Source organism: Calidris pugnax, unplaced genomic scaffold (assembly GCF_001431845.1).
Source record: "Calidris pugnax isolate Ruff unplaced genomic scaffold, ASM143184v1 scaffold118, whole genome shotgun sequence".
NCBI classification, from domain to species: Eukaryota; Metazoa; Chordata; class Aves; order Charadriiformes; family Scolopacidae; genus Calidris; species Calidris pugnax.
The window spans coordinates 5578351-5593059 of record NW_015090855.1 but is presented as its reverse complement, the minus strand read 5'-3'; the positions used below and the strand labels follow the sequence as shown (position 1 = coordinate 5593059).

At 58.3% G+C, this 14709-nt stretch overlaps 1 protein-coding gene across 1 annotated transcript; it reads left to right on the top strand.

Annotated features, from left to right (window-relative positions):
* Positions 1 to 715: 715 nt before the first annotated feature.
* TGM2 (transglutaminase 2) lies at positions 716 to 12822 on the top strand. The gene is made up of 12 exons (XM_014943851.1): positions 716 to 895; positions 3462 to 3704; positions 4883 to 5001; positions 5850 to 5978; positions 6384 to 6564; positions 7948 to 8083; positions 8202 to 8305; positions 8458 to 8697; positions 8882 to 9154; positions 11236 to 11396; positions 11648 to 11784; positions 12104 to 12822. The coding sequence occupies exons 1-12, from the start codon at positions 781 to 783 to the stop codon at positions 12258 to 12260; spliced, it is 1995 nt and encodes a 664-aa protein (XP_014799337.1). The 5' UTR covers positions 716 to 780; the 3' UTR covers positions 12261 to 12822.
* Positions 12823 to 14709: the final 1887 nt, after the last annotated feature.

Here is a 14709-nt window from a genome sequence, read left to right as displayed (position 1 = left end):
AAACGATGGAGCATTGCTCCAGCACAGCGCCTGGGGTGACGGGGACGCGGCTGCTCCAGCACACAGCCCTGCCTGGGCTGGGAGGCAGAGCAGGACAGAGCACCCGGGGCTGGGGTATCAGACACCCTCTTTGTCACCGAATTTACAGCCGGTCTCTCCGATTTGTCAGCAGTTGCGGAGCAGTAAAGCTGCGTGGAGAGCTGCCCTGGGCCTGGCTGAGGCACAGAACCATTCCTGGCATTCTCTGGGCTCAGCGGTGCTCATTTGGGGTGGGGGCACACAGAGAGAAAACCCCAGCTGATGGGCCCCCACACCTCCCAGAAAGCAGAGATGAGCCCTGGGCTTTGTTCCAGGGCTGGACCTGGCATGGCTGTGGCTGCACATGATGCCCCTTCTCCCCAGTGGTACCACGGAGGGCAGCACCACAGCACCAAAAATACAGTACAGAGCTTGAGGGGTGGCAGCCCTTTGCTGCGAGCTCAGCCCCTGCCCTGGGATGCTCAGAGCCAGGCACCAACCTGATGTTGGGCACACCAGGGGAGGACGGGGCAGCTTGGGCAGGGGAGGCTGCCAAGAACCAGCACCAAAGTCCAAAAACCCAAGGGCTCAGGGTGGGGGTGATAAGCAAGGGGGCTGCCTGTGCAAGGGGCACGGCTGCACCCCAGGAGTGGGTGGCAGAGGGGAAAAGCTGTGGACGCTGCTGCTGGCTTTGCAGATCTGGTGCTGGAGACATGGGACCTGCAGTGCGAGCGCAACGGCCGGGAGCACCGGACGGCGCAGATGGGCTGCCAGCAGCTGGTGGTGCGACGGGGACAGCCCTTCACCATCACCCTGCACTTCTCGGGCAGAAGCTACGAGGAGGGGGTGGACAAGCTCGCCTTTAACGTGGAGACGGGTGAGTGCCACCATCCCCTGCACAGCCAGAGAGAGCCTGCCCCAGGGAAAGACTCTTTATCAGTGATCAGAAGAAAGATAATGGTTTTAAACTGAAAGTGGGGAGATTTAGGTTAGATATGAGGAAGAAATTCTTTACTGTCAGGGTGGTGAGATGCTGGCCCAGGCTGCTCAGAAAAGATGTGGATGCCTCATCCCTGGAGGGGTTCAAGGCCGGGTTGGATGGGGCTTTGAGCAACCTGGACCCTGCTCATGTCAGGGGGTTGGAACTAGATGATCTTTAAGGCCCTTTTCCAACACAAAGCGTTCTATGATTCATACCAAGACTGAGAGAACAGGTACAAACTGCTCCATAATGAGAACTGAAGGGAAGCGATAAAGAAATAAAACAAAAAGCCACTGCTGCTGCCGCCTCCTCCTCCTCCCCAGGGCCAAGCTGGACTTGGGGCCAGGTCAGAGCCACTGGCTCACAAGGAATGGCCTTGGATGCAGCTGGGGAACCCACCCGAGCCTCTTTCCTTTCTGAGAAACATTAGCAAAAGCGAATCTTTTCAGCCAGAGGGTTTCACAGCACTTTGGCTGATGGTCTTTTTACCCAGCCACCCCTGCCCCTCCCCCCCCGTCACTCAGACATTCCCAGAGCGGGATTTGCTCAGGAAACACAAACCCTGGAGAAAGGAAACGTTCCCGTTGAGCCTCCCCAGAGCACAGCTGCACCCCCCCGGAGCTGGTAGGTGTGAGCCTGATACAGCATCCAGTGGGTCCCCGTGGCTCCACACCAGGGGCTTCTCCCACTGCTGCTGTCACCCTGGCAAGAGCCCACTGGGAGTGACAGGGACATCTCCCCCACGGCCAGAATGAGCCACAGCCGCCGGCAGGGGCTCAGCCCCAGCCAGCTCAGAGCAAAGGGAGAGGAAACTCTTTCTTGGGCAAGAGTTATTTTGAGGCTGCAGCATCCTGCTGAGTCAACCAGGACAGAATTCGAACTGCACCCGGGTTTCCTCACAGTGTAAAACAGTTTTTCTTCCTCCCCTAAAAGCTCTGATCCCACCATGGGGCCGCAGACACAAACCCAGCACCCTCCATTTTCCCCCCTGAACTGGCAGCCCCTCTATTCCCCCTGGTCCCAAGGCAGCTGTGGTGGGGGTCTGACCCCACTGCTCAACCCCCACAGGTTTTTACAAGGTTGTGCTGATTCCTGGGCAATCCCAGGCTGGTTTTGCAAGAGAGGAGAAGCCCCGTAGTGCAGTCTCCTGGGGCGAAGGCAGAGGCTGGCAGTGGCTGCCGTGGGGCTGGAGCACAGCCCCAGCACTTACAGAAAAAGGCTAAAGGTTCTTGAGCTCTCGGTGGCCCTGGCACATCCCTCACTAGGGCAGGACCCACAGCCCCAACGGGGCAGGAGCTGCCAGACCTGCCCCCTCGGGACAGTGGGGCTGTGTGCCACCTCCCACGGAAAGAGAAGAATGGCTTTGCACAAAAATAGCCCATATTTTCAAAGCAGCCGTGTTAGATGAGCCCTGCTCAGACGCTTGAGCCCCCAGGGGGATGCCACGGGCTTTGCAGGCAGGGAGGAAGAGGAGGAGGCAGGCTCCCATGGCTGGCCATCCCCGCGGCAGCGCCAGGCTGACCCTTGCCAAAAGGACAAGGTTAACTCAACCCGGCCTCCCTGAAAGGACAGAAGAGGAGAAATTGTGTCACTCTCATGAGTTCATGAGTATTTTTGGTGACTTGCCTGGCGTCCTGCCCACGCTACGGGGAAAGCTAGCAGGGGACCAGCCCGGGGCTGTGCTTTTGGCAGGGGGGGGAGTGGACTGTAGTGGCACCACCACCCCGACTGCCAGCCAGCCCCACGCGGGCACCGGCGTTGGCATCACCACGGGGCCACGCTGGGCGTCACCGCTCCCTGGAGGAGCAGGGTTTGGAGCTGGCTCGGTGCAGGTGGCTTGGACGCAGCTCGGAGGGGCCGGCAGGGATCACGCTGTCCTCGGCTCGGGCGCTGCAGCCACTGATGTAATGACTAATCCTGTTTGCAGCAACGCCTGAGGCTGGACACACGTAGCGGGGCTCCCACTGAGAGCATCCCGGTGACGGGGGCGATGGGGTCCACTGCTGGGGCCCCCATGCCGTGGGCTGCAGCAGGACCAGGCTGTGGCACGGGCACAGGGACGTGGCACAGGCATAGGGACGTGGTTTGGATGCAGAGACTCTGCTCCGAGCAGAGGCAGCAATAGCTGCAGCTGAAGGGAGGAGACACGACCCTGGGGTGAGCACCCTCTTTATTCTTCTGGCCCTGGGGCACCTCTGGGGCGAGTTCCTTCCTCCTGCCCCTTCCCAAACAGCAAGGGACACGCCTGAGCTTCCCTGTCTGGGCTGCTCTGTGCCTCAAACACCCAACAAACCAAACCATAAACATTCCTGGGTTGCAACAGATGAGGTCTGGGCAGCCACCGCAGGGCAGAGGACATGGGAGCAACACAGGGCGCTTGTGGGGCAGGTCCCCTTGGCACAACCCCCATGGCACAAGGCTCCCAGGGCCCCCAGAGAGCTGAAGTGTTCCTTCTCGGCAGGGCCCTGCCCCATCGAGACATCGGGAACCAGGTCCCACTTTGCCGTGAGTGACTTCCCCGAGGAGTTGAGCTGGAGCGCCGTGATCCAGGAGCAGGAGGAGGGTTCCCTCTCCGTCTCGCTCTGCTCCCCTGCCAACGCCCGCATCGGCCGCTACAGCCTGACACTGGAGACCTCCACCGGCTACCAGGGCTCCAGCTGCCACATCGGGGACTTTGTTCTGCTCTTTAATGCCTGGCACCCAGGTGAGGCTTTCATCTTCCCAAGACGGGGGGTTCCTGGGTAAGGCGAGCACGAGCCGCCCCCCAACTCTGCCAGGGCAGCACATCCCTGCAGGTCTCACACCATTGTGGACCCCAGGTGCCCCAGGCTCTGCCCTGACCTCAGATCTAAGCAGAAATCCCTGCTTTACTTCCACCTCTATGTGGTCCCCACAGCAGATCAGGGCCATCAGCACCGTCCCCCACCCCAGGATACACACAGACCCCTTTGCCAGCACCCCAAACACCCCATCTAGGCTGTCCCCACCACACAACACCCCACAGGAGCTCACCTCTGTGATGCTGTTGTGAAGCCCTGGGCAGCCTCTGGCAACAACTCCTGCCTGGGAGGTGGGCAGAAGAAAAGTCCCTAATTGACCCTAATTAATTGCCCCCACCTGGCCCAGCCCTGCCCACCCACCCCCAGACCCTGCTTTGGGCTCAGGAATGAGCCCTGGGCACTGTCCTGGTGAAATTTGGGCAGCCTGACACAGAAGGGAGGATGGATGCCGTGGGGTTTAACGACACCGGGCAAACAACAGCTGGGATTTTAATCTCTCCACGTCCTTCCTCTGTCCCGAGGAGCAGCCCTGTGCTGCCCTGCTCCCACCTCGATTTCCTGAATCCCAAACGCTCCGTGCTGGCTCTGCCGAGATAAGGGGCTTTAGGAAGCTTTGCTCGTCCAGGACTCTGCCAAGCACTGGCGCTGGGGTTGTATGTTTTGGGTTCTTTTCTCAAAACATTTCCAGTAAATAGTGATTTTTCCAGCAGTAACTGCTGTGCGAGCAAGATGGCTTCAGCTGCTGTCTCAGACAGCGTTCCTGGTTCCCACTGCTTGCTTCTCCCACCAGGGAGGTTTCCCATCCTGGGAAAAGATTTGACTCCATAAAACACATGGGAGGAAATAAAGGAAGAAAAGAGAAAGAATGGAGAAGAAAACCACAAGCCCACTGCAATTTTCCCATCAGCTGAAATCAAACTGAGTTGAAATTCTCCAGCAGCTTTTTTAGATGGGAGCAGTTCCAGCCCCTGTTGCCTCATTTCCCACCAGACTGCCCAGCCTTGTCACTGCCCAGCAAGTCCCTGGGGAGGGTGGGGAGCCCTGAGCAGGGCCGGGGGGGCGTGGGGCAGAACCCCATCCCCATCTCTTGCTCTCCCTGCAGAGGACACGGTTTTCCTCCAAGAGGAGGACGAGCGCCGCGAGTACGTGCTGTCCCAGGAGGGACTCATCTACCAGGGTTCCTGTGACTACATCACCTCCATCCCCTGGAACTTTGGCCAGGTGAGAAAAGCATGGCCCCCTGGGACCCCCAGAACCCCCAGCTGAGCCCACCCCCGTCCAACCAGTGCAGGGTGAAGGGGCTGGTGCCACGTGTGTGTGTCCAAACACACACCCCAAATGCAGCCAGCACCCCGGGGTAGATCCACGCTCAAACATGGGACAGATCAACCAAGATCCCTTTTCCAAGAGGGGAACGTGCTGGCTTTGAAGCATGGCAGGGTGAAGGGAGCCTTCCTGCATGACTCCTGGGGTCTCTGGGGCCTCATGCTCCTAATCAGGGTGGCCACACTGTGCCAGGAGCTGGTGGCCGATAACGTGCTCCCCAGTACCGTGTCGGCTGCGCCGATAAGGCAGCAATGGTGCAGCCCCCGTGGCCACGCTGGGCTCCCAGCACTGGAGGAGCCTGGCCAGGGGAGCCGGGGTGCCCGTGGCCCCCGCAGTATCCGTGCGTCAATTCGGGGAAGGGCTGTGACTCACCGGGTGATGGGAAATAGGTGGTTTTCCCCGGAAGGTCGGGTCCGTGCCTGACCCCTGAGCACCAGCAGCGGCAGGAAGCAGGATCCAGCGCCGGCAGGAGGGTGGGAGCTTGAGCTTGGGCTCCAAAGTCTGAGCCTCCGGTGGCCACAGCACCAGCCCCTCATTGCAGTGACAAAAAAATGGGGAAAGTCCCTCCATGGGTGCTGGCTCATGGAGGGGACCACAGGGATGTGTGACCCTCCCCTCCCTGTGTGGCCACCAGCCCCAGTTGCAGGGGCATCATGGTGAGCCAGGATGGGGGGGGACCAAGGCAGGAGAACCCCTGCGTCCCCTGGGGACCTCCCACATCTTTTCTCCCTGCTTCTCACCAGTTCGAGGAAGGCATCTTGGCCATCTGCCTCAACCTGCTGGACACAAACCCCAAATTCCTGAGGGACCAGAACCGGGATTGCTCCCGCCGCAACGACCCGGCGTACATCGGCAGGGTGGTGAGCGCCATGGTGAGTCCCGTGGGGCTCCGGTGTCCCCCAGCCACCCCATGTCCCCCAGTGTGCAAACACCCACCACCACCACCCTTCTTGATGTCCTCCCAGCTCCAGCTTGCAACTACAGCTGTAGCAGAGGGGTGGCATTTGCCGTTCCCCTCCCAGTTATACCAGTTTTCTTCCCCAGGGTGTTTCACATCCCCTTTACAACCTTCCCACCATTGCTCTTATATCACATATATATACATAAGAGTCTCTCCATCCACCCACTGTCCCACCACTGCATCCTGGTGAGATCTTACAAAGCTCCAGGATGGCTTTCATGTGTGAGCTTTCCTTCCCTCTCCAGCCTCCTCCTGCCCCTCCGTGTCCTGCCGTCCCCTCCATCCTGACCCCTCTTCTTCTCCTCGCCCACCGTAGGTCAATTGTAATGACAAGGACCGGGGGGTGCTGGAAGGACGGTGGGACAATGATTACGAAGATGGGATGAGCCCCATGGCCTGGATTGGGAGCGTGGACATCCTCAAGAAGTGGAAGAAGTTTGGGTGCCAACCAGTCAAATATGGCCAGTGCTGGGTTTTCGCCGCTGTGGCGTGTACCGGTGAGAGCAGACGTGTCTTGTGTCCCCTTCCCTGCAGGACAGGGTCACCCCGTGTCCTCCCCCACCATCTCCCACCCCATCCTCCTGCCCTCCACCCACTCTCTGTGCTCCAGCAGGAGGGAACGGCTGGGACTGATTACAATCAGCCCGCAATGATTGCTTAGCAATTAAGCTCTCTGTTATTCTAATTTGTCAGGAAATAGAGGGGAGAAAAAAAAAATGATAGAAAAAAAGGTTCTGGCTTTTCAGTTAGAAAAGGTTCTGGCTTTTCAGCTGAAGGCACAGGAGAAGGAAAGTGGCTTTAAGGTCAAGTTTGCAAGAAAGTCATGAATCCACTGAGATCAAAATAATTTCACCGCCACCGAGGCAGACAAGGCAAAAGAGAAGGAAAAAACTTCCAGGCTCGCTTCTCTTGAAAAGCACACACACACACACACATTCACACACACACACACTCACAGGCTTCGTGCCGTTTTGCCCCGAGAAGAAGCTCGGCGCCTGCCCTCCACCCACTCTCTGTGCTCCAGCAGGAGGGAACGGCTGGGACTGATTACAATCAGCCCGCAATGATTGCTTAGCAATTAAGCTCTCTGTTATTCTAATTTGTCAGGAAATAGAGGGGAGAAAAAAAAAATGATAGAAAAAAAGGTTCTGGCTTTTCAGTTAGAAAAGGTTCTGGCTTTTCAGCTGAAGGCACAGGAGAAGGAAAGTGGCTTTAAGGTCAAGTTTGCAAGAAAGTCATGAATCCACCGAGATCAAAATAATTCTGCCGCCACCGAGGCAGACAAGGCAAAAGAGAAGGAAAAAACTTCTAGGCTCGCTTCTCTTGGTAAAGCACACACACACACATTCACACACTCACCCACACACACACACTCACAAACTTCACGCCGTTTTGCCCTGAGAAGAAGCTCGGCGCTGGCGGGGTCGCCTGAGCGCGCATGTGCGTTCGTATATCACAGATATACGAGATCCTTTTTAGAGGAGAGAAATAGCAGAAAACTAAAGTGGCTTTTCCGCAGCTCTCAGAAGTTTATAGCCTTCCTTTGAAGCGTTGTAACTACCTCCCCGTTCCCCGGGGAGCTCCGCTCGCAGTAAAAGGCAGCTGTGAGATTAAATAAGAGGTTGCAGCGCGCTGCTGCCCGTGCACTCCTTCAAAAGCAACTCGCAGCCGCTTTTGAGCCTTTTTTCTCCTGCAATATCAAAACCCGACGGGCTGTCAGTGCCGCTTGCCACCCGTCTGGAGTGAGGAGTCCCAACGGGGGCTGCAGGAGCCGGCTCGTCCTGGGGATCAGTCCCCGGGCACCTCGTTGGGTGGGAAAGGGAAGGAGGGGAGGTGTACAAGCCCGGGACCCCCTCTCACCCTGCCCTGCCTCCCCGCAGTCATGCGGTGCCTGGGGATCCCCAGCCGGGTGGTGACCAACTACTACTCAGCCCACGACACCAACGGCAACCTGGTCATCGACCGCTACCTCAATGAGACCGGGGAGGAGGTCCGGCGCTCCAGGGACATGATCTGGTGAGGGCCACGGCAGGTCCCCAGCCTGCCCATCCCTGGGGCAGAGTTTGCTCCTTCCCTGGAACCTGGTGGGCACTGGGAGAGGCTGAAGCCCCTAATGTCCTGGCTTTCCTTGCAGGAACTTCCACTGCTGGGTGGAATCCTGGATGGCCCGTCCAGACCTGGCATCCGGCTACGATGGGTGGCAGGCACTGGACCCAACCCCCCAGGAGAAGAGTGAAGGTATGGGGTGCACCACATGGGTGCTTCATCCCACCCTGCACCCCCAACAGGGCAGGGTCTCCCCCCACCACCACTATTTCTTGCCCCTGTGGTGGCCAAACCTTGGGTGGTGGCCAAACCTTGGGTGGTGACAGCGACTCTGCTCCCTGCAGGGGTTTACTGCTGCGGGCCAGCCCCCGTCAAAGCCATCAGGGAGGGCGACCTGCAGCTGAAGTACGACATCCCCTTCGTCTTCGCGGAGGTGAACGCCGACGTGGTCTACTGGGTGGTGCGGAACGATGGGACGCAGAAGAAAAGCACCCACTCCTCGGTGGTGGGGAAGAACATCAGCACCAAGAGTGTGGGCCGGGACAGCAGAGAGGACATCACCCACACCTACAAGTACCCAGAGGGTATGGGGCAGCAGAGGGGGCAGAGACACCCCAGAGGGGATGGTTATGGGGAAACAGAGTGGGGGGAATGATTAATTAATGCAGCAGCTGCACCAGGAGGACTCCAGGGATCAGAGCAAACCAGCCCTGACCAGGCTCTCCCCATATTCCCCCTGGGAACCAAAATTTGTTCCGTGCACCACAGGGTCTGAAAAGGAGAGAGAAGTGTTTGAGAAGGCAGAGCGCGAGACGAGATCGCTCAGGGAGGAGGAAGAGGGGCTGCACCTCAAGATCAAGCTGTCGGAGGGTGCAAACAATGGCTCCGACTTCGACGTCTTCGCCGTCATCAGCAACAACACGGACACGGAGCGGGTCTGCCGGCTCATGGTGTGCGCCCGCACCGCCAGCTACAACGGCACCGTCGGGCCCCAGTGCGGCATGAAGGACCTGCTGAATGTCACCATCGGGCCCTGGGAAGGTAAGGGAACTGCTGGCAGGTGAGGAGAGGACACTTCAGTGAGGGCTGGGGCCAGGGCAGCAATTTTCCTGTGTTCAGTTGCATCTCTGGGGTCTGCAGTGAGGCAGGAGTGTGTCCCCCCCCAGCAGAGCACCACCGGGGTGTCCAGAACCTGGGGCAGCCCGTGGGAGGGAGATGGGTCCTGGCTTCATGCTGACAGCTTTCCAGAGAGGAAACCCTGGTTGTGGCCACCAGCCGAGCAGCAGGAAGAGCTGGGCAGGTCCCGTCAGGGGGTCAGCCATGGGGAGCCAGGACCAGTGGGGAAGGGCTGCAGGCTCACACGGAGCCCCCCAGCTCAGGACCTGGGGGTCAGCACCTGAAAACAAAGCGTGAGCCAAGGGGCAGGTTTCACCATCAGCCTTCTCCTCCTGGCTTCTCCAGCTTGGCACTGCCCAGCCCTGCCAGTTGTATCACCACCAGTTCGTCAGGTTGGCACACCTGGGGCTGGTGTGGGGCAGCAATCAGAGGTTTCTGTTCAATCCTGTGGAATAACTGTCCCAACCATGGGGACAGCACCCAGTCAGCACCCAGAGCCAGCGCCGGGGCGTTTCTCCATCCAGCAGCCCTGTGTTCCTCATCACCCCCATCCACCAGCGAGTGCCTCGACAGGCAAAGCCCCAGCCTGGGGGAAGCTTGTATGAGCTGCAGCAGCAGCAAGTGATGCCTCCCTCCTTCAGGGCTGCGTCCTTATTTATCCACCACTGTGGATCTTTAATCTTTGATGAAAAGATAAGGAGCGTTGCTCAGGCAGGGGGCTGGAAATGCATTGAGAGAGGAGGAAAAGTTACTGCCTTTGCATCCATCGTGCCGAGGGAACAAGCCCTGCACGTTGCAGGGCTCTCACCCCAGGGTGTTCTGCTGCATCCCTCTGCATCCCTCTGCATCCCTCGTGCTCTCCCGGAGCTGGGGTAGGCTGGTCACTGCAGCAGGATTTTCCCACAGGCAGGGAGAGCAGGACTGACCCCGGGTCAGCTCCAACAGCACGGTCCCAGGCTGGTCACAGCAGCTCTGGAGCTCTCAGCATCTTTTCCTTGGGTGGGCGTGACATCTCGCAGCGTTTCACCGCAGAGCTGTCCTGGGGCGGCCCCCTGAACCTTCGTTAGCCTTGGTTACAAATTAGTATTACTGCTTTGTAATTAAACAAGAGTTTTGATTTATGTCAGCTTTCCACAGACCCTTCAGGGCTTGGAAATGCAATACATCTGCTGTCCTGGAACAGCTTAATTTTTAATCTCAGCCAAGATCTGCTCTTCTAATAGAGCCCATAACAAATGCAGCGCTCGCTCTCTGCTATTTGTTGAGCTGAATTAAGGGAATAATGAATGTGCTCGCTCTTGCCACCACAAAGGGAATTGGGATGCTGCCTTTGCCCACACGGGCACCCCCTCCCTGTGGTGTCCACACCAGTGTGTACCAGTATCTGCGAGTGCCCATAGAGCTGCTCTGGAGCCTTCTGTTGTGGGGCTGGATGGGGAGAGTGTGAGCTGAGCCCTGCTGGCCTTTAGGGTCTCCATCATTCCCATCCACAAATTAATCCAACATCTTTTTCTCTGAGACTACAATTACGAGCTCCTGAGACCTCTCCCCCCAGCTCCTGCCTGGGAATGTAGACCCCAGGCCTCCCCAGATTGCAATCTTTAGGGTCCCACCACCACCCTGAGCTGGGCACTCGCAGCCCCGTGTCCCTGCATGGGTAGGGGCAGCACCCCGAGGATCCAGCCAGGCACAGGGTGACCAGCTGCAGGTGTCCACAGCTCATTTGGGAAATGCTGGTGATCTGGGGGGTTGATGACAGCTAAATAGAACCCATATTTTCAGGAAAGGGGTTAAGCAAGGCACCCCCAGCACAGGCTCATCTATGGGTGCTCCAGTCAGCAGCTGGTGGTGCCTGCCCACCCTGCTGTACCTCTTCCCAACAGGGGTGTCCCAGCTCCCCCCAAGACGCTCCCATCCTGGAGAAGCTCCTGGGGAGCCAGCACAGGGTCACAGGCGCTGGGTTGGGGAATGGGTGAGCTCTGACCCTGCTCTGCTTCCCCTTCCAGAAAACAGGGTGCCCCTGCGGATCCTGTATGAGAAGTACAAGGAGAGCCTGACCCAGGACAACATCATCAAGGTGGTGGCTCTCCTGACCGAGCACCAGACCGGCGACGTCATCGTGGCCGTCAGGGATGTCTACATCCAGAACCCGGAGATAAAGATCAGGGTAAGGGCTCAGCTGCTCTGTCCCGAGTGGGTCTGGGGACATTTCCCATTCACAGGGGGTTACTACAATCACCCCGGGGGGGCTTGGTCCCAGTGATCTGAACCCTTGGGTCTGGGGCAACCCTACCACGGCAGGGCTTGGTCCTGCATCCCCGAGGACCTGCCTCAGCCCCATCAGGCTTGGGGCAGGGGGAGGAGCACCGTGACCCCCGGGCAGGGTGATACTTGGTCTCCAACCCCACCTGTTTGCAGATTTTAGGGGAGCCAATGCAGAATCGGAAGCTGGTGGCAGAGGTCAGCCTGGTGAACCCCCTCACACTCCCCCTCAACAAATGCATGTTCGTGGTGGAGGGCAGTGGTCTCACCGACGGGCAGAAGATCAAGGAGCTGTAAGTTCTTTTTTTCCTTTCTTCACCTGGTTGGGCTGTTGGGAATGGGGGCAGGGGTAGAATTTTGTGCCCCCAGGGAGGGTGGTCCCATGGCCTGGCCCTGCTGAGGTGGGACTGCAGTGGTCCCTGTGGGGAACGGGGGGTTTGGAGCATCTCTGCCCCACACCTCGCTGAGGAGCAGGGCTTGGCCATGCCAAGGGGGGTGTCTCTGCTTCTCGTGGTCCCAGCACCGTCCTGTGGCACCACGGGCACAGGGAGGGTGAGAGATCACTGGGAGGGATAGTGGCTGCCCTGCTGTGACCCCCCTGTCCTCCCGCAGTGAGGAGCCCGTGGAACCGCAGGCGGTGGCCAAGGTCAGGTTGGATCTCGTGCCGAGCCAGTCGGGGCTGCACAAGCTGATGGTGAACTTCGAGAGCGACAAGCTGTCGGGGGTGAAGGGCTACCGCAACGTCATCATCGCCCCCCAGCCCAAGTGAGCGGCCACCACCGCCAGTGACAGGAGCAGGGATGGGAAAGAGGGGCCGGTGGCGTTTTGGGGGGGGGCAGCCACTCGCTTCACCACCTTTCCCTCACCCCGTGGGGTGGGCAATGTCCCCAACATCCCTGTCCCCCAGCCTGGGCGCAGCAGGGACCCCCCGAGCCCAGCACAGCCGGGCAGTGGGCAGCCCCCTCCTCTTTGTGCAGCGCTGACAGCCCCGGCCCCGCAGAGCAGATCTCAAAAACCAAAGAGCAGAACAACCTCCTCCAGCACTGATTGCACCTCAGCCGTGCTCACGCGCGCCGGTAACAGTTCTCTGACCACCATTGAGTAGAGCAAAGATTGTATACTGTGAGCACAAAGCTGTTTATACGCTAACATATATGACAAATCTATTTATAGCTATATAAATACATACTGCATATAACCCTACTGCATAGGTAAAGCTTTAATAACCATTCCCATCGCTGCCACCACCGTGCAGGGAGGGATGGGACATTACCTTGACATGAATTAACTATGCAAGCACTGAATAAAAAACTCTATTTTTCACTTTTAAAGCCAGACTCAGCTCTTCTTGAGCATCCTCTCCAAATGGAGACACCCAGCAACTCTGCACCCAGTGCCTGAGGGGTGGGTTGATCCACAGCCCCGCACTCTCAGGGTGTTCTGCAGCTCAGGGGTTGTACCCCAAAAGAGCTGTGACCCCCACAGCATGACCTGGCAGCACCCACAGCACGGGGTAAACCTGCATTGGGCTCCGTGGCAGCACAGCCCCAGAGGCTGGTGCAGATGCCATGCATTCCTGGGGCATTTCTCCTATAGCAGGAATGGGACGGTGCTGTGACCGGGCACTAAGGACAGGAGGGAAAGCCAGTACAGGAAATTAAAATTTCCTGTACAGCCCAGATTCTGCACTCCTGGACTCTTGATGAGGTCACTTGTGGGCAGCTGCTGGCACAGCCAGAGAAAGCAGAGGCTGGCAACCGAGGCTCAAGAAACCCAACCTGGGAGGGAGGGAGGGAGGGAAAAGGGGTGGCTGAGCACAGGGATGCGGGAGGAGGGTGAGGATTTGTCTTAAGCCTGGAAGAGAGGTCAAGGCACTGCTGAAGATAAACACTTCCCATGCCAGGACACAACCCTCCATGCTTTCCTCCCCACAAACATCCCGAGAGGCTCCCTGCCCATGTTAAACAAACACCAGAAAGACCATTACAGAACTGGTGGTCTCCAGCTGCAGCAGCTCTACCCAGCAGCCCCAGGTAGAGGAGGGACGAGCCCAGCCCAGCCACCCACCACCCAAACTGTGGGACAAGCTGTAGCAAAAGGTGACCCTGCTTGGTGAGCTCACACCCAGCTGGTCCCCGTCACCACCGGTGGCTGTTGGGAGTCTCCCAATCCCAGCCACCATCCAGGGTGGATGAGGAGCTGGGAGCATTTCCTACTCAGCACAACCCGTCCTCCAGCTTCCCTTTCTGTTTACCTTTAAGATGAGATAAAAATCTCCAGGTGTAGCGTTCCAGACACAGCTGCTCGCCTCTCCTGAGCCTGGCAGGGGATCCCCAGCCAGAATTCCCAGCTCCCTGGCTCTGCTTACCCTAAGGGAGAGCTGGCAGGAGCTGCTCCCGCTCCATCCTGGCCAGGGGCAGGCAGCAGCCTCAGGTGCTGGGCACTGCTGGGCTCAGGCTTCGTGCGTGGCAGCGGGTTATTTGGCTGCCAAAAATCCTTCATAACAACCCTCCAGGATGGCCATGAGATCCTTCTCCCATTACTTTGCGGAGGTTTAACCACCACATCACTCCATCCTGCTTTTCTAGAATGCAACCAGAAGACGCAGCTGGGACCACCATGGGGCTGTGGAGGGGCTGCTGGTGATGCCTCTCACTGTGGTGGGTGGGGAGGAAGGGTCTGGCCCCTGGGAGGGCTGAGGAGCTGCCAGGAGCAGCTCTCCCAAGGGAAAGAAACCGAGAGTGCCCACTCCCCAGCATGGGAACAGGACAGGAGCTCTGGGAAGGATGGGGATTCTCCTCCCACAGCGGTGGGGACCTCACCAGCCCCCAGCTCTGGCAGCATCAACCCCTAAGACACGAGACCCAAGAGCACAAAAAAACAGCCACAAAGAAGCAGCGGTGCACGAAGGAGTTAACAGCCTGAACCCAGCGCTGCTGTCCCTTGTCAGGAGCATTGCTCAGAGCCAGCCATGATGCACGGCCTTACTTTAAAGAGCATTTGTTACACACAGCTCTGCTGAGCCAGGCTTCAAGCTGCTCAATGCCTGGTTTAAAAATAACCGGCAGCCCCTCTGGTTCGAAGCTGGGTCCTGATAAAATAAACATTAGCACAGCTATTTCTGAAGGTCACTCCCATCCATCTGAGGCTCGGCAGAGCAAGGCTGCTCCACGAGAAACGAGCTCTTCAGAGACTCCAAATGCATTTACGGGTTGGCT

Excerpts from the sequence above, each read along its gene's own strand:
- TGM2 (XM_014943851.1), top strand. The coding sequence starts at position 781 with ATGGGCTGCCAGCAGCTGGTGGTGCGACGGGGACAGCCCTTCACCATC. Across the intron at positions 8,698-8,881 it reads CACCTACAAGTACCCAGAGG|GGTCTGAAAAGGAGAGAGAA; the intron begins GTATGGGGCAGC and ends CGTGCACCACAG. Across the intron at positions 11,785-12,103 it reads GGGCAGAAGATCAAGGAGCT|TGAGGAGCCCGTGGAACCGC; the intron begins GTAAGTTCTTTT and ends GTCCTCCCGCAG.